Source organism: Corapipo altera, unplaced genomic scaffold (assembly GCF_003945725.1).
Source record: "Corapipo altera isolate COAL_440 unplaced genomic scaffold, ASM394572v1 104, whole genome shotgun sequence".
NCBI lineage: Eukaryota > Metazoa > Chordata > Aves > Passeriformes > Pipridae > Corapipo > Corapipo altera.
This window is the reverse complement of record NW_020884920.1, coordinates 1-20120: the sequence shown is the minus strand read 5'-3', so window position 1 is coordinate 20120 and position 20120 is coordinate 1. Positions and strand designations below refer to the sequence as shown.

At 41.0% G+C, this 20120-nt stretch overlaps 2 protein-coding genes across 3 annotated transcripts in view; both read right to left on the bottom strand.

Moving 5' to 3' along the window:
• MOSMO (modulator of smoothened) overlaps positions 1 to 8794 on the bottom strand; it is a 30154-nt gene extending 21360 nt beyond the window's left edge. For both annotated transcript variants that reach the window (XR_003529903.1, XM_027656774.1), the window contains exon 1: positions 8615 to 8794. Coding sequence is in view for 1 of the 2 variants with exons in the window: in XM_027656774.1 (XP_027512575.1) it covers positions 8615 to 8720 (106 nt within the window). In the remaining variant the exon portion in view is untranslated. The remainder of the gene's footprint in view (positions 1 to 8614) is intronic.
• Positions 8795 to 14298: 5504 nt separating this feature from the next.
• Positions 14299 to 19727, bottom strand: LOC113953460 (cytochrome b-c1 complex subunit 2, mitochondrial; the record flags this gene model as incomplete). Its single annotated transcript, XM_027656632.1, has 8 exons — positions 14299 to 14543; positions 15392 to 15545; positions 16804 to 16880; positions 17421 to 17501; positions 17757 to 17956; positions 18823 to 18918; positions 19081 to 19138; positions 19560 to 19727. Coding segments are annotated over 8 exons (918 nt in total), but the record flags the coding sequence as incomplete, so codon positions are not given.
• Between the last annotated feature and the right edge of the window lie 393 nt (positions 19728 to 20120).

Sequence of the window (20120 nt, the reverse complement as noted above, 5' to 3'; positions counted from 1 at the left end):
AAGAAAAGTGGAAACAAGGCAAGAACAACCTGGGCAAAGGAACAGAAAACCCGGGAGTAAGAACTGCAACACTAAAACTCTACAAACCGGCTCGATGATGAGCAGCACAGAAATAAACTACTTGACTTTATTGTCTATGAACACTGTAATTTGATTATTAAATTCTTGGATGTACCAAGCCCAGAGGCAGCCCAGCCCTACCAATGCAGTGTCCAAACAATGGCAAAAGAATTGCTCACGGTCAAGGAAGTTCAAGGCTTAATGTGAACTGTCTTCAACTGGACAAGTATTTAAACATCTAAGTGGGGTATTAATCACTACACCTTGAGAGACTGTCATCCTTAATAATCCCAAAGTGCTTTGTAATTTATGGCACAGAACTGCAGCTACCATGAGGTTCTTGGGCAGCAGCCAACTGTTGCTTATCACACTGTGTTGTTTGGATAGGAAATGCTGGCTTTGAATACTGCAGTGAATCCTTGAGAGGCTTTCAGTGCCTTCACAAGGGAGCATTTTAGTTCATCCCAAGGACCCAGATACATTAGACTATGTTTTACTCAAAGACAGGAACCAGACTCTACATACCCTGTATGAATTTTGAACCTCTAACTCTTAGCAGCGAGTATTTCATACTGGATTAGCCCATCCCACAGACAAACCATCACAATCAGACATTTCCTAAGAACATTTCCAAGAGAGACCAAACTCTCATCATCAACTCTATTTACAAAATTTAAAACATATATACAAGATAATACATCAAGAAGGAAATCAAACATGATATCACAGGAAGAAACCAAAAGCTTCACCCTGAGAAAGGACACAGCCTATGACTGTTGATTCCATGTAGATTCCTCCAGAATCAGGCCAGTAAAAGTGCTCTTCCAGTCAAATGCTCTAGCTTGTTTCTGCTTTCCTTAAAATAGACACCTACCCTGCACAGATCCTCTTCTTGGCCATATCTCCAGTTTTGCAGATCTGTGTATATCTCCATCAGTCAGAGGCTTGGGGAAGAAAAGTGAAATTCAGCAAAGCAGCTGGAGCACACATAAGGGGACTGCTGCAAAATTACCACAGAACTTTTTTCCTTAGTAAAAAAAACCTTTGTGAATTGCTAAATTTGTAGGCACTCTTAATTATAAGAACTTATCATTAGGTACTGAGAAATTTATTTTAAAATTTAAAATTGTACATATTATAAAATAATTTATAATTAAATATAAAATAATTTATAATTTTCCCAAATTACTTTGTAAAAGAATAAAACATTCTCCATGTTTTATTTGTTCGACCATACTACAAACATAATTTTGTATCTGTTTTTAAAATAGCATTTATCCACTGCAAAGGTCAATATTCCTCCTCATCTATGAGTCACTCCAGTTACCTTCTTCTGAAATACACAGTTCTCAACCACTTCTGGAAAAGGATTCAAGAACTGCCTAAATAAGATGAAAATCCTACACGCTGCAGCACACAAGAAAAGTTAGTTCTCTCCACTTTGTTTCAAGACTAGTGTGAAAATAAGTAGGAAAAATTAAGCTGTTGTGAAGTACCTATAAAAAAAAAAGTAGGTCAAGTTTAAAAGTTTGACCTACTGATCTTCTTTGCTTTGGCAAAAGTACAAATGGAGTTTACATAATGCTGCTTACATGTAAGTGCTGGCTGGAAACTGAACAATACAAATGTTTTTAATAAGCCTCAGCCATTAACAGGATTCCTTTTTTCATTATTTCAGACTCTTTTTAATCTTTGTTTTGCAGGACACACTAATGAATCCCTCCTTTTAAGATTCATATATTTAAATCACCCTTGTGTTGATTTCAGTGTCAGTTTGTGGCAGCAAATGCGACAGACACACGTAAAATCAGCTCTAAGCTGATTTAGAAAACCATCACTGTTTGTGAGACACAGGTAAGTTCCTGAAGCCACAAAGCTGAAGTCTCACCAAGGCACCTTTCCCACAGGTTGTACTGTCTACACAGCAGCTTTACAAAGTACCACGAACTTTGAATCACAGAATATTCTGAGTAGGAAGGGACTCACAAGGATCATCAAGTCCTTCTCGAGTAAAGTGTAGGATAGACAGAAAACAAACCTGTATCTGCACATACAGATTAGAATTTAATTCTATAGTAACTGTGCATACTGCTGGCAAGTAAATAAAGGCAAAAAGGTTATTCCAAATATCTGAAACTCAAGTGCCTTATCAAAAGCACGTACCATCAGAAAAGACAAATGAAATGCCTGTTATTCTGTGATTATTTTCTCCTCAGTTTAATAAAGTAAAATTGTGATAGGAAACAAAAGTCAAAAAAAAAAAGAAATTGAAGCTTTGCTGTTAAGGCTGAAAGAAGCTTTAGTGATAAAGATACCACCTTTTTTTACAGAGGAAGAAACTGAGGTACTACCACAATAACTTGCCAACATCCAAACTCAGCCATGCCAGATGGTAGATTTGACAGGTAAATACAAGCTACTGGCTCTCAAATCTGCACTCTGTAATCAGGTATTTCTTACCTAATTCTTTAACACTAATTAGAGAATGAGGAATTCAACAGCATTTGGTCGAAAGCAAACTATTAATTTTGTACCTTCACATGCTAAAGAGAAAACAAAACGTGCATCTCACAGGAGCTGTATCAGTTTGTATTTGTTAAAAAGCAGATGTAAAACATCAGTTTCTCAATGGACAAAAACAATTGGCTCTCTCATCTCTGCTCTGGCAGGCTCAAGTAACCAGGCTGACACAGCTCTCTTTCATGAGATTCTTCCTACACATAAAATAGTTCCATATGTTTAAATGTTGACTGATTGAGTAAGCACAAAATTAATTCATTACAACAATGCCTTTCTATTGATTTTTCTTGTGCCTTAAGGCCTGGTCAAATACAGAACCCAAGCACAATTCAAACACTCTTCTTTGTCACATTTTTACATCTACAGTCCCAAAGTGGAATGGAAATGTTCATTTTCAAGATGGCACTGACCCTCCCAGAACTATTAACAGACTACTCTTGATAGAGTATTCAAATTATACAGGGTTCTTACTTGGGTTTTGTATTGTTGTTTTTAAGGCACTGGCAACATCTGTGACAGGCAAGTAGTTTGCAGTGCCTGCATCTTAGGACCAGCAGGTCTTAATCACAACTCATCACCTTTCCCTCCTTGCTCACACACCCAGGAGCATCTATCTAAGGAATGTGTTTTCCTGAAAATTTTGTTCCAGAATCTAATTTTAACACTCTGATGTTCAGATGGCTTAGGAGATTGCTTTTCAGCACTCACCTCTTTCTAGGACCTGATGGTACATAATTCTTCATTCTCTGTATCCTCATCCTTTTTTTTTGTATTCTCAGCATGCAATCCAAACAGGTCCATGAAAGGGCAAATAACTTCTCCTGTCACAGTCACTACACGATAGCACAAAAAACATCAGGAAAAAGTAATTTTGTAGAATTGCTTCCAATCACGTCTCACCATTCTCTGCTGAGAAGAACTGGGAGACACGTGCTGTGTTTTGAGTGTATTGCAAGATGCTTAACAACTCATCACCAGAATCCTTTTACAACCAGTTTTTGAAAAGCCAACAATCCATACATCACAGAAACAAACCACTGTCTCCTTCAGTGGGCAGCACAATGACTGCTCTATATCATGAGTCCTCCACAGAGGAGTGTTGTACATGAACAGCTTCTCAGCACAGGCCCTAAAGGGCAGAAGGCAGTGGTAATATGCCATCCTGATTTTTACATATCACTAGTTTTGGAGCAGACAACTGTACTTAGAACAATAGTTCCAGCTGGAACTCAAGTTTGCATGCTCTTTAAATTGTTGATGCTTTATTTATTTTATCTATTCTATTCTATTTAGAAATACTAATTAATTCACGTACCCTCATGTGGTCTTGGGTTTATTCCATGTATAGTCAGTGCTCCAATTAGAGAAAAACATTTCAGTGGTCTCAAGCTCAGCAGGAGCCAGGAATCACTGCTTGGTCACATCACCTGTGATAGTTCATTAAGCTGATCCCAACAAAGCTACAGTTCCTCTTGGAACTGTGGAGCAAAATTCCTCAGGAAGAGCTATGACATGAAGAGGAATAACACTGAACATCAGTAATTTTCCACTTAGTACCAGACAACTTATTTCACAGGAGCAAGGAGGTAACTGCCTCAGGAGGGATGGCCTGCTGCGCATGGCTTGTTCTCCTAGAAGACCACAGATACCACTGAGTCAGGAATCATGCTTCACAAATAAAACTACAACTCAGAATGCAAACCCAAGGACTACACATAACACTTGGGAAGATACACAGAAAGGCAGCATTTGTAAACAGGCAATTTAAAATAAGTGGCGTCTTGTAGATTCACAATTCACTCTCATACTGCTACTGCACAGCAAGGTACAGAATGTTTGATACAGAAGTTCACATGAAAAGCAGAATCCTTAACACAAGGATCTTGTGCTTATGTCACAGATGTGAGATGAAATTGGAAGCTCTGCTGAACAGCAATATCACCCAGGTCAGCACTGCTGTGCATATGCTGAGTGGCCTGGCCATAACATTATACTCAATGTTCCCTGGTGATCTGTGGATCAGCATAAGAGGATGTGATATATACTTGCTTTAGGAGTTACCCATCAGAGTTAAGCATCCTTAAATTCTGACATCCATATGAACTTAATGAGTGCTATAAAAAAGGTACACGTTGTTCTGTAAATTGGAATCAAGTGAACAATCACGCTACATAGGAAGGGATGACTAAATCACATAAACAAACTGATAGCTTAGCTTTCTGAAGGGAGATTTTATTTGATTAAATTATCTTCCTGAATTATTTGACCTATCCTAAAAGCATTTCAGATTGTCAAACCCCACACATGTACAGCTTTTAACAACTCTAATTTCAACTGTGCACACTATTCATACCCTCTTCCCCACAAAAGAGTTGAGAGCTGAAGCTTAGAGCAGCTTCTATCCCCCTTCCTCCCCTACTGAAGGCAAAATATCAAAATCATTAAAGACCCTCCCACACAAAAAAGGAACATATGGAGACAAAACTATCAGCTTATAAAGTTCTTCTCAAAAGAAGTGTAGAGATACAGGAGCAGAATTCCTTCCTACTGAAATCAGTGGCACTTTAGGCCTTGGTTTAAATTAAAGCCAACTCTGTCCTTATTTCTCACACAGAGTGTCAGTTTGATAAGAAAAGGCTGTCAGTGCAAGAATACTGAGCAGCCACTGGTTTCCACATTGGTTATCAGCGTTCTGCACTTGCACAGCACGAATAACAAAACCTCACTGAGAACTCTCTGAAAGAAAAATCCATTTTATTTTCATCTTTCCTTTATAATCTTAAAGATGTATGAAATACCCAAAACTCAGCTAATGAACAATTCTTACAAAACTACACAAAGGGCCAAATGGAGACTTGGACCCATGTTCACAAAGGTGTGGTTCAGATAAGTATCTGAAACCTTCAGTGATCTTGGTTGCACTCCTTTGCTCTTAATTGCAATGCTGGAGAGAAATTTTTATAGCTGACATTTTTCAAATGACTGTAAAACTTATCTTTACGAGTAAGATTTAGTAGACTAATCAGCCCTTCTTCTATATTGATTCCACAGAACATAAGCTCCTTTAAAAAAATATTGACAACCATCTAGATTTTTCAGAAAAGCTTTAAAGCCACTGATTTATTTTGCTATCCAATTTAGCACAAAATCATCATTATCTCTGGAGTAAGAGGTACGTATTGTTTAGCATTCAAATCAGAACAGATTCCTTTTTTTTTTTTTTTTCCCCTGAAACATAAGCCCAGGTTCCCAAAATGAATGGCTGTAAACAGCTCTGAATGAGCCAATGCAGTGCTGCCTTCCCAGGATTGCCAAGACCTCTGCTCTGTGCCATCCTCAAACAGCTGCAGTGTTGAGGAGACCAGGCTGTTCCACGCTGCCTTTCAGCAGCCAAGCAGAGAGACACCGCTACCCCCCTTCCTCCTCGGGACTAGGCTGACTTGTAGAAGCAGAATTTAGAATAATTCCCACAGGAGGTGGACCTAAGAACACAGAGATAAAGCAAAGAAATATTTTCTTTTACAAAACAGTTCCTTTCACCAGCAGAGTGCAGGATGCTTAAAAAAACCCCTGGTTCTGAGTGGCACATATGGAAGCTGGAGGCCTTGGATGTGCTCCAAGCACGGTAAGTCTGCTGAGAGTGCCTGAATGTCACCAGCAGCTGGGACAGGTTTTACCATCAGGGCTGTGCCCTCCTTTGCCAAATCTCTCCCCAGCAGGCTCTGGGTAATGAATGGCACTCATAAAAGCATTCACCTCATAATTCAATACCACCGTGTTTGCTACAGGAAGTCCTTGGTTCAATGGGCATCCTCACACTGCCTTTCTTTGCAGTTTGGGCAAAAGGCTCAGTTTAGAAGGTCTAAGCACTAGAAATATACATTTATGTTGCTTTTAACCAGAAGTCTTATAATAATGCATTGAATCCCATACCAACAAAAATCTACAGAAGAGTCACTAAGGAAGGATGACAGCTAGCTCTCCTTTATGGTTTTATCAAGACAGCAATTTGTTTGGCTTCAAAACATAGCAAAGAATAGAAAAAAGACTTAGGTCTGTCAAAACACTATTTGACTAGTGAAGTCCTTCAGAAAAATCCACACAGATTTCATGTTTTACAGCCTAATTAAAAGTAATATTGTTAGTTGCACCTCAGAAATGGCAGATGATTCGTAAGTAATCATCCACCAAGTAACCAAGAAATAATGATTGCTACTTATAATATTTTAGGAGACAGTTTTTGTATTATAAAGAGATATCAAACATTTTTGTCTAAGAAAGAATGTAAAGGACTGTGCTTAATTCCCAAAGGACCTTCTTTTTCCTTCAGTGCTTTTTTCAGAATAGTTTTTGTTATCTCACTTCTACATGGGCAGAGAGAAACCAACATCTTACACATTGCACAGGATCTTCTAATGTGAGGCAGGACTTCAGAAAGACATACTTAACTATTTAAAATTAAGATTATTTTATTTAAGCCCCTGAAGCTCATTACTGCAGCACTACTGCTAGGTGGAATTCTAAGAGGAAAGAACCAACTATTTTATATAGCCACAGGCAGGAAGATCATCACAATTAGCTACAAGAGGAACGGTGAAGTCATCTGGGGAGTTCCTGAATGCTGCACTTTGGGAAGGAAAGGGACTTGTTCCTCTGGTCTGGAGCATGTAGGAAAGGCCAGGTTCTAGACTAGAAGCAATTCAAACAAGCCATTAGGACAGCCTAGGCAGAAGGAAAGCCCACTCATCAGCCTCTAACAGCCAACATTTTCAATACTCTAATTCATTAGAATAAATGAAATATGACATAATTTGAACCCCAATCCTTTTACATCACACTGAATATTAGCCATGAAAGATGCACGCCAGATGAAGAAAATTTTTTAAACCCTCATCAAGAATTTATGACAGAACTCTTTACACCAAGACCATTTTTCTTTATACTAACTTGTGGCTTGCTTCAAAGTTATACATTTAGGAAAAGTCATGGAATCTCCTGAGTTGGAAGTGACTCACAGGAATCATCAAGTCCAGCTCCTGGCTTGGCACGGGACAACCCTAAAAATCTCATCATGTGCCTGAGAGCATTGTCCAAACACTCCTTGAGCTCTGTCAGGCTTGGTGCTGTGATCACTGCCCTGGGGAGCCTGTGCAGAGCCCAACCACCCTCGGGGGAAGAACGTTTTCCTGAGATCCAATCTAAATCTCCCCTGACACAGCTTCAGGCCATTCCCTCGGGTCCTAATGCTGGTCAAGGTGGTTAATTTAATTTCATCTGTTTGCAGTAAGGATGGCTTCCTTTCCTGACCCGGAGCTTTGTGTTCCCCGGGGACATGACATCAAAGAGCTGCCCTTCTCCTGTTATCTCTCCCTGCTCCACTGATCAGACTATCCAGGTCCTTATCAACAGGCTAAAATAGATTGTTCATACAAACAATTACACCGTTAGTAAGAAGACAGACGCACAAATCCTTGTTCTTTTAAAGAAAACAGCGTCACATTCTAAAATAAAAACCACATGGAATCTAGGCTTAAAAGCTGATAAAAATCAGCATGCAGGAGCAAAAGGAAAAAAAGAGATGAAGAAAGGCAAGAACTTCCCTGCAACAAAGGAAACGTCAGTGTAGTACGAGACACTCAAAACCTGCCACGAACTAAGCGGAGCCTGATCTGAATTCCCTGTCCAAGGTGACGGCACCCGGGAGGCACAGGCGGGGATGCAGAGTCCAAGGGGGCTCGGCGGCTTTGCGGGACCCCTCGGGGAACCGGGAGGCACCGCCGGGGGCTCTGCCCGGGCCGAGGGGTCCCGCCAGCCCCCATCAGCCGCTCCGCCCGCAGCCGCACCGGGGGGGCCCCGGGAGCCCCCGGGACCCTGCCCGCCCGCCCGCCCCGTGCCCAGCGGACCCTCGGCACCTCCCGCCCGGGCAGCGGCTCCTCGGGGGAGCCCCCCGGCCCTCCCCGCGCTCTGCCCGGCCCCGGCCCCCCCGGAGACCCTCCCCGGCCACCTGCCGGGTCCCGCCGCCGGCCGCCCTCACCCGCGGACTCGCCGGTGTTGATCCAGTCCGGGTTCGCCAGGCTGGCGATGGCGAAGATGTCGGCAGCCAGGAAGAGGCATCCTGAGATGATGGTCAGTTTGTCCATGTCCTCCGGCGCTCCGGCGGCTCCCGGCTCCGGCCTCCGCCCGGCTGCCGCAGCGGGCCCGGGCCGGGGGCGCCTCACGGCCGCGGCTCCATCGGACCCGCTCGGCGCCGGAAGCGAACCCGGCGGGCGGGGGGGCGGCGGCCGCTCCGGAAGGGGAACCCGCGCTCCCCGCGCGCGCCCCGGGCGGGGCGGGGCTTCTCGACGGGGCGGGGCCAGGACAGCACGGACGGGGAGGGGCTTCTGTTTGTGGGCGTGGCCAATGCAGAAGTGGGCGGGGATCTCCGGGGAGCGCACAGCGGGTGGGCAGGGCTTACAGCAGGTGGGCGGGGCTTGTCCATGATGGGCGGGGCCTGATTGTTAGTGGGCGGAGAAGGGGGCGTGGCCGGCATGAAGGGGCGGGCTGTGAGGGACGAGGGGCGGGGCCGAGCCCGCCGGTGGGTGTGGCCTAGGGGAGGGGGCGGTGCCTCAGCGCGGTTCTGTCGTGAGGGGCGGGCGGTGCCGAGAGCCCCCGGTTCGCCTCGTCCCAGCCGGGCTCTGCCCCGAGGGGGTCCGAACACTTTCCCCGCCGCTGAGTAATCAATCCCCTGCCCTCATGCCCTGTCGCATCCCAGTCCCCAGAGGTGTTTCTGAACCGAGAAATGAGCCGCTTGGTCAGCGCCAAGTGCTGCGGAGCTGTCGCAGGTCTGTCTTCACCACAGACACCGCCTCCTGTTTTTCAACTAACTGCTCTCTATCCGTTTGCGATGTTGGGCACGAGCCTAAATTTCGGAGCTGCTTCTGTAGCAGTGGTGAGGACAGGGCCAGGGGAAGGACTGAGGTCCCCCGGGGTTGCGCGGCTGTGGAGCCCCACACACGGGCACACGGCGTTGTGTCCGTGCCGTGCCTCTGGAACAAAACCTAATTAATCCTGGCTGGAAATCTCACCCAAACAGAGCCGGGTTTGATGGCACGCTTTTCCATGGATTCAGAACCGTGGGGAATCTGTAGCCAATAAATGAACAATGCACCAGCTGTGGGAAACCAGCCCAGTTCTGGCCACAGTAAATCTGTGCCTTCGATATTGCCATCCTGCTACGGGAATGCTGCAGCAAACGAACCTAACAGCCCCCACATCTACAGGTACTTGGAAAATACCTAATTGCTTACATATTTTTTCCCTTTCGACAGCAAACACCCACTGGTTTTTTCCAGAGCAGCACGACTGATCTATATGGAACATACCGGGAAGCCAAGTGGGTGATTGTCTGTGCTGTTTATTTTTATGTAAATCTTTTGTGTAGACAGGAGACTATACAAACAAAATGCAGATGTTAGTAAAGTAATCTTAAAGTGTTCAACAGCAATCAGTGGGATTTATTATTTGGAAGACAAACCCTGTACTTACATTCAATTGAAATTGCCTATACTTGACAGATTTTCTTAAGGGCGAAGGAAATAATAAGGCTTTTGATGAAAAATGGCTGAAATTATTCCCTTTAAACCAGGAAAAATTGGTGCATGGAAGAAATATGGATTTGAAAAATCCATTTGTTATAGGCATGCAATATTTTCTTGAAGTCTTTAATAGCTGGAAACTCCTCTGTTCTATTATTTTGTGCCCTGTTCCCTACCTTCCCTGAATGTATTGCCATTTGTAATGAATACTTAAGTAACAGCACTATTGCTTTTTCACTCGGTAAAATGTGTCACTTTTTAAGAAATAAGTTTCTAAGTAAAGTAAAAACGAATTCCAGTATATTTATTTGCAGAAAGCCGGTTTATAGAGTACACTAACTTTTTGTAAGTATTGCTATTACAGCTTTTCGGCAGCAACTCAGCAGGCAATGCCTACCTACAGAAGCAACTAAGGATGAGAGGCTTAACTGCTTGGACAATTAAGAGTGGGGACAGCACCTGCTCAAATGTCTCCTTAAACCTTTTATTGAAGAATGATATCACACTTTCAACTAATAAAGTTTTCCTCTCGCTTTTCAAAGGGCCATCATCAGCACTGGAAAACCTCTCAGCACACACTGATTGCAGCACTGATGGCAAATATCAGGATGGGTGAACAAGGATTAGCTCTCACAATGTTACTGGATGGGCAGTATCTCCAGATAACAAACCTTCTTAAGAAAAGCTCTGCTAAAACCAGATAAAAAGAACCAACTGTGATATTCAAATGTAATAGCACTGAAAATATTCTTGTTCTGCATTTATGCTTTGAGCCTTTCTCTGATTTATTTACACTTAGGCAGATCAAAAAGAACTCAATTTAAAATTACAGAGAAAAGAAACCAGCACAAACTGTATAAAGCTCAGTGCCAGCATTCCATTGTGATAAAATACCTGTGATCTTAAAATAACTCATATGGTGACTGTTTCATAATCAGATCAAGATTTAAGTCTCTACGTTTTTCTCCAGCAAAAACAGATTTCCTATTCATCAGCAGGTTTGTCCAAAAATATTTTGACTGTTACCTTTATGTAGCAACTAAACTTGAACAATAACATAATTTTTTCACTGTAGCATCATTCCAGTAATTTCACTCTACAAGTAACACAAAACTTCCCAAGGCTTGAAATTAATTTGCCTTATCGTTTGCTTTTTTATTTCTCTTTATTACACAGAGTAGTTACAAAGTGGCAATGGACTAATCTCTGTGCTTTAACAATCCATGCAGGTGTTGACTTGCTAAATGCTTTAAACCTGAAATGAACCACATCAGTGCTAGCAGACTATTACCAGTTATTAAGGGTTTCTTGTGGAACATCAGATACCTGTATTAAACTTTTAATTGAAAGCTCTGTAAATGTGACTGCTTCACATGGGTCCCCAGACCAGTGACATCAGTCACATGGATAGAGTTTGGAGATGATAGTGTGCTACATTAATTCCAGGCATTAAATTGTCTCTAACATTGGAATCTATGAAGCGAAGACTTGAGTGTAATGAAGTAATTTAGAAATTTACTGTCTGTACAGTGAGAATGCATATCTTTAAATTAGAACATTTTTCCCAGCATTGCCTTTATAGTCTGGGCAGTCCTTTCTTCTTGCACCTTTCAGAGGGAGTTAGTATTCCAAGCACTAGGAAGAGATATCTACTTGTTTGATGAAATAAAATACCTCTTTTTAGGAAAGGCTTTGCCCTTTTGATTGAAGTATAAAAATCAGTGGAAAAATCCAGAGCACAAAATAGAAATGGATTTGAACTAAGTACTTTCTAATTATTATTTTCTTAGGAGCTGATAGTTTTCATCTATTCCCTAAAACACCCCCTATGGCATACAAAAGTATATGTATGGTACTGATTTGATTGTTGGTTTGTTTCATTAATTGTTTGGGCTTTTTTTTTTACATCTATAATTAGAATACTAACCACTGAATATTAAGAATATGCATCACTGAAACTAAGCAGTTCTATTTGCAACAATTTGAAGAAGGCAAGCACCAAAAGCATTTTCAATAAAGGCTATAAGAACAGGGAGTCAAATTATTTATGGCATGTGATGTGTTCTATGGCTCCTTGCTCTGCCTGCTCTGCAGCAAACAGAGGTATTGCTTGTTTAAGCCCTGGTGTGCTGCAGTTCAGTACAGTGTTTACTGATACTGCTCCTCTGTGCAACTGGTTCTGCCAGGCTGCTGACAGAGCTTTAGTTTGCTGCACATTGACCCTGCTTGCCTTTTTTCAGTCCCCCAAAAGTCACAGGTTTACACAGTAATTGCAAATCCTTCCATCCATCTTGCTATACCCCATGATATACAGAGGTGCTGGGCCTCCTGTCTGCTGTTCTTGGCTGCAGCACAAACTGCAGCTCCGTGCTTTCCACTGGCAGCTGGTAAAAAGAACATCATTTGCAGCCTTATCCCTGAAAACACACAATCAAACACAGACAAACCCAGCCCCAGGCTTTCTGCTGGAATGCCTCGGCTCTTGTAGGCACCTCCTACTCATTCCCTGGCCTCTCCTGACAGTGTCTTGCACCGTGCCCATGTGAGGCCTGTTTTGATGTGCCCTCTGCTGCCTCCACAGGGAGCATAACGTCTGGCTGGCAATAAAGTCACCGAAGTCAGGGGCCATGTCCATTTGTCACAGCCATGGATCAAGACAACGGCCAGCAGCTGATTATACCAAGATGAAGGTCTTGCTCTAATCCTGTAAAAAGCTTATCTGTTTCTTTATCAGTTTAACTACTGACAGTACTTAAAGATTAGGATTTTAAAATTAAACAGCAGGAAAAAATAAGCACTTCTTGTGAGAGCCATGGCACACAGCTTTTCAAAATATATTGCTCCCAATGCTAAAGGTGGTCCACGTAGTAAGTACAATTAATCTAGTTGGGATACAAGGCAGTTACAAGTTTTCTCGAGGCACAAAGTTTTCATAGAAATAAACCTCAGAGGCAGGGGAAGGAACAGAAGTATTAAAATCAGATAATTAGGCTAGAACAGCAGAAAGGAAGCTCACACAGCAAGGGGCTTTCCAAGAGATTAAACCTCTAAGCTTATGTTTAAATAAATCATTTGCTATGCTGAAAGAGCAGAAAAAGAATAGCTTGCTTCTCTGTTGACTGAACTGCAACTTAGCTATTAAGAGTCCAAACAAAATAGTATGACTATGCACAATATTAATTTGATATTAGAGGAGCTTCAGAACTAATGACCTTGTCTTTAGAACAAGTATTTGAAAGAAATGAAGACTTCCTGATTAGCTAACAGAGTAGCTATGGGAATTATTGCATCTTAAACTTATACCAGCTGTGTATTTCCAGTACAAGTGAAAATGCTGACGATGACACTGGGTCCAGTAGTGATAAAGATACAGACATGAAAGCTTTTCAATATAAATCTTCCCAGTCACACTGGTGTGAGTTCACTCATGTTACCAGCAATATCCAAAGTTTGGCAGCACCTGATCCAAGCTGTAGGTACAGACAATGTGATGCTGTACTCCATAATGATGATGGTGCATTGTGCAGTCCTGAGCTAGTGGTGTTAGTCCTTCATACTGTTCCTCTTCCTCCCACCCTTCTGCGTCATACACATCGTATCTGGAAGAATCTGCCTTTTCTTCACAACAGCTCAGCTCAAAACTGGCCTTCTTCAAACCCTAGATTTCTTAAGGTGCATTGTATCTGTTTTCTTTTAATATATGCCTAGACTTCAGAAAAAGTCTGTGTTCTGTATTTCAAGTTATGTACTAGCTCTACACAGCTAATCTCTTCAGAGATGTCTTCCAATGCTACTTGTAGAAACACCACTTCTGCTAGTCCCAGACAAGTAGCAGTTGTAAGCTCTAAGAAAGTCTAACATAGTCAGCTTTATTTGAAGGCCAGTTTCTTCATTTACTGGATTTAAGGATGGTACAGACAGTCAAAATTCAAGAATTTTTCCTGAACATACAAGAATACGTGGACAACTAGTGGTAATTACAGTATTTGTCTTCATCACAGTGATCATTTTTTATATATTTATTTTTTACATTGACTAAAACTCACGTTGTTTTCTTACTGTAGTTTTCACCTTCAGTGTACAGAGCCAGACTTACCAGCCTTTTAGACACCATTTTCAGTGAAAAGAACTCAACACAAAAACCTATGAACTCAGCACTTTATTTGATGAGTGCAAGCCCACAATTACTCCAGATTATTCTTCTGAAAGAACTGAATTCATAAATAACAAGTTAGTGGTAATTTATGTAGAACATGGGTGACTTAGAGCTCAGGTCCATCTTGAATCTTTATCCCAGTTTTGTTTTTACAACTCATCAAGGAAAGGAGTATTTCCCAAGTCCCCAGTAGCTGCCATTGATTTCTTCCCACTGACGAACTTCTTTGCAGCCTGAAAATGAATCAGGAAAGTGGCTGTCAGGAAATACTCACTGCAACAGCTTCCCATGCTGCTCACAGCCTCAAGTCACTAAACCAAACAACACATCCTGACACTACTATAACATCATGTAAACAATCTTCCTTTGGCTGCATAAACCTAATGGCTTCTAATCCAGCTGTTCATTATTTTATAATCTAAACACAAATGGCAGAATGACAGTTGGATATAAAAGGTATAAACTCAAAAAATGGTTATTCTTAGAAGAATTATTACACCACAAAATACAGATCTCTCCTCACTACTAAAGCTATTGCTAGTTTCTGCTGCAGCACAAATAAGCAATGAATGTAAAAAAAGCAAGTTTTATATCTTAGAAATTCTCTTTCTGATGTATTTCTGTATGAAGTTTGCTTCACATAAAAGGCACAAGATAATGTGCAGCAGCAATGCAGTTAAATCAATTTATCACTGAAAGCCTAATTGTTTTATTAAGCACATCAAATATTCTAGACTCAGGAATCCAAAAAGCCTTGACACAGAATCACCTGCACTGGAACTAATATGAAGTTCTCCATGAATCTTACTTGGCAATTTTGGTAAATTTAAGTGAAATAGATGAGAATTTTACATCAGTCCTAGCTACAGTACTTACAGTGTATTGGATTAAAGGATCTTCTGTCAATCAAGTATGTAAAGATATCAAGATACCCAGCTGGGATTTGTAAATGAATTGCCTCTTTTTTTAAAGACAGTATATGTGTGTGTTTACAAACACACACAGATGAGCGTCAGTTTTCCACAAAAACAACCCTTACAGAGTAAATAAGGAACACCTGTAGATGCCAACACATACTTACATTCACAACATCAGCAGTGGCTACAGAGTCGATTTTCTGAGCAACAACAGATGGTGACGTGTGTGTGCCAGAAACCAGCGACTCGGAGCCAATTTCATTCAGCAACCCTTGTGCTGTCTCCACTGACATCAAATAGTTGGCTTTCAGCTGATTCCTGCCATCAAACAAAGCATGAAGAATGAGTGAGCATCTGAGTCCTGCTATCACCTTTCCCACCACCCCTGTAAACACAAAGAGGTTTTGGTGCTTTTTAAGTTTTCCAGACTGCTCTCCATTTTGCAAGGCTTTCCTTTTCAAGCACAGAAGGGTTCCACAGTTAGGAAAGTGTCACCACAAATAGCCCAAGCATCAACGTGACAGGTACCTGAACACCTACTGCCTCCCCACATGGTCAGAAGATCTCTAGCTCAGGATTTCTGTTTGAAGTAACTAATGCAGTTAAGCAACTACTCTATGAAGTTTAAACCTAATGTTTCTCATGAAAAACAGATGCATGCAGAGCAATTTTGTGTTTAAAAGACAAGCAGTAAATGTAAATGGTCAGTCTCCTTGTGCAATAGTTCCATGTGTTGTTAAAAGACAGCAAGTTCACACTTTTTTCTGTTTTATGCAGTCTCACTGCTACATATGAAAATCTTTTTTTATAAGATTTTTTAAAAAATTTTTAAAAATGCAAAAAGATAGAAAATTATTTATTCCAATAGTAAATTATTAAGTAGCTTGGTATTTCCACCATTTAGCTACTAATGACCAAAGTAGAACCAATCATGTCTAGGCTATCAAGTTTTGAGTAATTATACTATACATGGAGTCTTATAAGTATTTTACACATTTACACATTTTACACAAAATTTTACTATTGAAGTGTTGGTATTACTGTTTCTGTAATAGTAATTTCCCCCCCCTCCATCTGAAACATTCCTAGGGGCATGTATTTCAAGCACTTGGATGGAACATCACTAATTCAGCACTTCACACTTGCAGACCCTCATTACTATTATTCTTTGAAGATGGCACAGATTGCTTAATATAATTGTTTTGGGAATTCCCGCAGTGCAACTGTAAAGGGAATTACCTAAATAATGCAATTTAGGATTCTAATTTAAATACATCTTAATACTGCAGAGAATGATTAAAACAACAGCATCTGCTGACATTAGCTAATTTCTTATATTGAAAACATGAACACTTACCTAACAAGCTTTTATTAGGAAATAACAATACTGGAGAACCAGTAGAGCTTTGGAAACCAGTACTGACAGCAGTTCAGTTTTAATGCAGGACCGTGAGCAGTTCCCCATGGAAATAACTACAGGATGAAACTCTGCTGTACAGACTAAGTGTTTGACAAAGTAGCTACATGCTAAGAAACTTTTCTTCACAGCACACGAGACAGTTCTTTACACACTTACTTTGCCGTTGTGACCTCGGCATCGGTGACACCGCCCTGAGCAACTGCCTTTACCTGGTTCAAAGCAGCTTTAATGACCTGAGGAAAATCACACCATTTAAAACTTCTTCCCACATTTAAACTTCAACATGTTATTTCTATGATCTGGGATCTTGGAAACTTCAGGGGAGAGCAGCTGACAGTGTTAGGATTGTCTGCCTGAACACAATTCTGAACGGCTTTATACAAAACTAAACCCGCTGTAATGAATGCCCCAGTGAACACAGAAACCAGTGCGGATTTTAACTGCACCACAACTTTAATTTATATGGTCCCACCATTTGTCATGAGAGTATTTGGTTCTGCCAGCTTCAAGAGCCAGCTTACAAATGTAAATCAGCAATTGCAGTCAGCAATTCAAGGCACTTTACTATTTCCAGTTCATATTATGTATCTGTCCTTCCCAGAAAGTAAGTCTCATTCTCAGCTTACAGAGCTGGGTCATAACTGAACATGCAGCATTCTGATATAGGAAACCAGATTAATTTCCTTTTTTTAGATGAATCAGTCACTATCACAAATCAAAACACTACTTTGAAGGTTATGTTGTTAATACTTAAATTCTCATCAACAACTCACCTCCCCAGTATTTGCAGCCTGGGATATGGTATAAATCCCAAAGAGCCCAGAATCAGAGTAATTAACATTAAATGCGGAAGCCTGCAAAAAACAAACATCATCAACTGTTTCAAGTACCAGAGCAATTCAGCATCAAACACAGGAAAATAATTACTATAAGGATCTAAAGTACTTAATTCAGGAAGCTAAACTCCATCTGTGCAGAGGAAAGATCAGATTGGAAAGCTTCATTGATACATTGTAACGTGTGCAAGAACGAAATAATTAAGACCACAGCCGAAGGTAGTAGCCTTTCAAAGATAATATACAGTTTACAGAAAACATTACAGAACTTACATCAAATGGCTGGCTAGTTGCTTTAGCAACAGCCTGGGACAATTTGCTGGTAACACAGCTTCCCCTCTTGACAAGGGGCCCAGCTCCTAAAACATACTGAAGAACACTGAAGGCATTTGCTTCTGCACTCCCAACAGCAGCTCCTTCTGCTACAATAGCAGCATGGACAAGGCTATCACCATTCTGTTTTCTGATTTCTCCTAAAAATACAAAACCAGAACAAAAGGTAGTAAGTGCTCAGTTAGAAACCACTGTGCATTCAGAGGTATGGAAAGGAAATATTTCCCTTTCACGAGAGGGAAGCCAGGGTCTGAAGTTACTGCATGTCTACTCAGGAAGACACCATGAAGCTGTTAGTAGACTGTACATAATTTTAAAAGTCCTTTACATTCAAAATTTTCTTGCAAGGACAAAACCAAGTACCTCACTGTGCCTTACTTGAACCTGACCCTAAACCATACAGTGTGGGATGATAAAACTCAGCGAGTCTCCACACAACAAATATCCAGAAAAGCAGTGCACCTTCTGTTCATAATAATATTTATTCTGGTTTATAGAAACTGGAGTTATTCCAGTCAAATATTAAATGTTGGAAACTTTCTTTCCCCTCCAATCTCTTTACAGAAACATCCAATACTCCAACTAACCAGTAGCTGTTGGTATCAGTGCAACATACTGCTCTGAAAGAACTAAGCATTGCTTTGACTTACAACATTTTAACACATCTTCCCTAAGAAGAAATGCCACCTTCACTTCTTGACAGCCCTTAACCTACTCTTAAGGGAATCTTACCAAAACCGCCAAGAGAAACCATATGCCAGCTTGTTTTTCACTTTATAGAATAAATGATCTTGCAGTAAAACTTTGTTGAAGATCTGGGTTCAGTTTTATGGCAGAACTTTCCACAGTGGGGAATAATCCTCTGCTTATTTAAATGGGCTACACCTCTGAACTGTCACCTCCCATGTCCAGCATTTAGTGCAGCTATATAGTTTTCAGTTGCAATTTTGAATAATACTACATTTATAACAAACAGGAAATCAGTCATTCAGAATAAGAAACTTACCCCCTCGATAAACAGCCTTTGCACCAGAAGCACCAGCTCCACTTCGGATATTTAGGAATTGCTCTGCCACTTTCTTTAAGTCAGAGTGCTTCACACCTGCAATACAAGTTATTCCAAGTAATCCAATGACATTGAAAAGCTACAGCAGTCAGATAAAAGGGTGTGAAGTGTGCACCACAACACTTTACTTCTAGAGAGAACTCCAATTTCTACTGGAGTTCTGTATGACCTGCAGAGTCCCTCCAAGAACACACGTACCTATTCCAACGAGAGCCATTCTCCCACTTGTGAAATTGTTCTGTACAAAATGGTGAAGCTGCAACAGTAAATTCACATTTTAGGGTATTTTGTATAAAAAACAAACATCTTGAGTGTGTTTCTGACATACCCCTTTGCAGCAAACCCCAATGCTTCCAAAAGGAACTGCCCATAGAATGGCACTTTATTGCATTCCCCAGTGACAACCACAAAACCCTTTTATACAAGAACACCTGCATTTCATTGACAGCCTTATTATCAACAGAAAGCCACTGACAACAACCACCTCTCTAAATGTGAATATGAGTTCTGTACCCAGTACTAAAAGCTGCATGAAAATAAAATTACTGGAACACTAGACTAATAAGGTAGTAAATACTAACTGTATATTTCCTAAATTAATTTTCTCTCATAAGTGACATCACCCGTTCCTATAAAAAAACTGAAGCAGATTCCTAACACAACACAAATAACCCTACCTGCTCAGAAGTAATTTTTCCAACTCTGTAATCTGGACAGTACAAGGGGTTTGCCAGAGCATTCTTGTAAGCTGCAGCATGCAAGTTTTCCAGCACTCCTAAGAGGAACAAAGTTTCAGTGATGATGGTTAATGTAACAGACACTTGTAATGAAGATTCTGAATGAAACTAAACAAAACAGAGCTGTGGTCCACTTTAGGGACCGTAGGATCTGCAAAAGCAGGGCTAGAATAATCCAGTCCACATGAAGTTTCATCCAAATCTTTGGGCTGGAGCAATCTGGTCTGAGGCCTTCTATCCTTCTGTAACTTATTAAAAAGAAACCAAAACAAACTAATAACTTGTATATGATCAACACTTTTTGGCCTTGACAGTAAGCTATAAATGCAATCAGTGTGTGGAGAGTGGGTACAGCAGAAAAAACCCACCATCTTTTAACCAGTTTCAGAATCATCATCTTCACCATAAGCTTCCCTTGTTCTTGATCTTGAGAAAAGAACAGGCTCTCTGTAATACTATTTGTAGCTTTGTGAGGTGTCTCATCTATCTCCCTATTGAGAT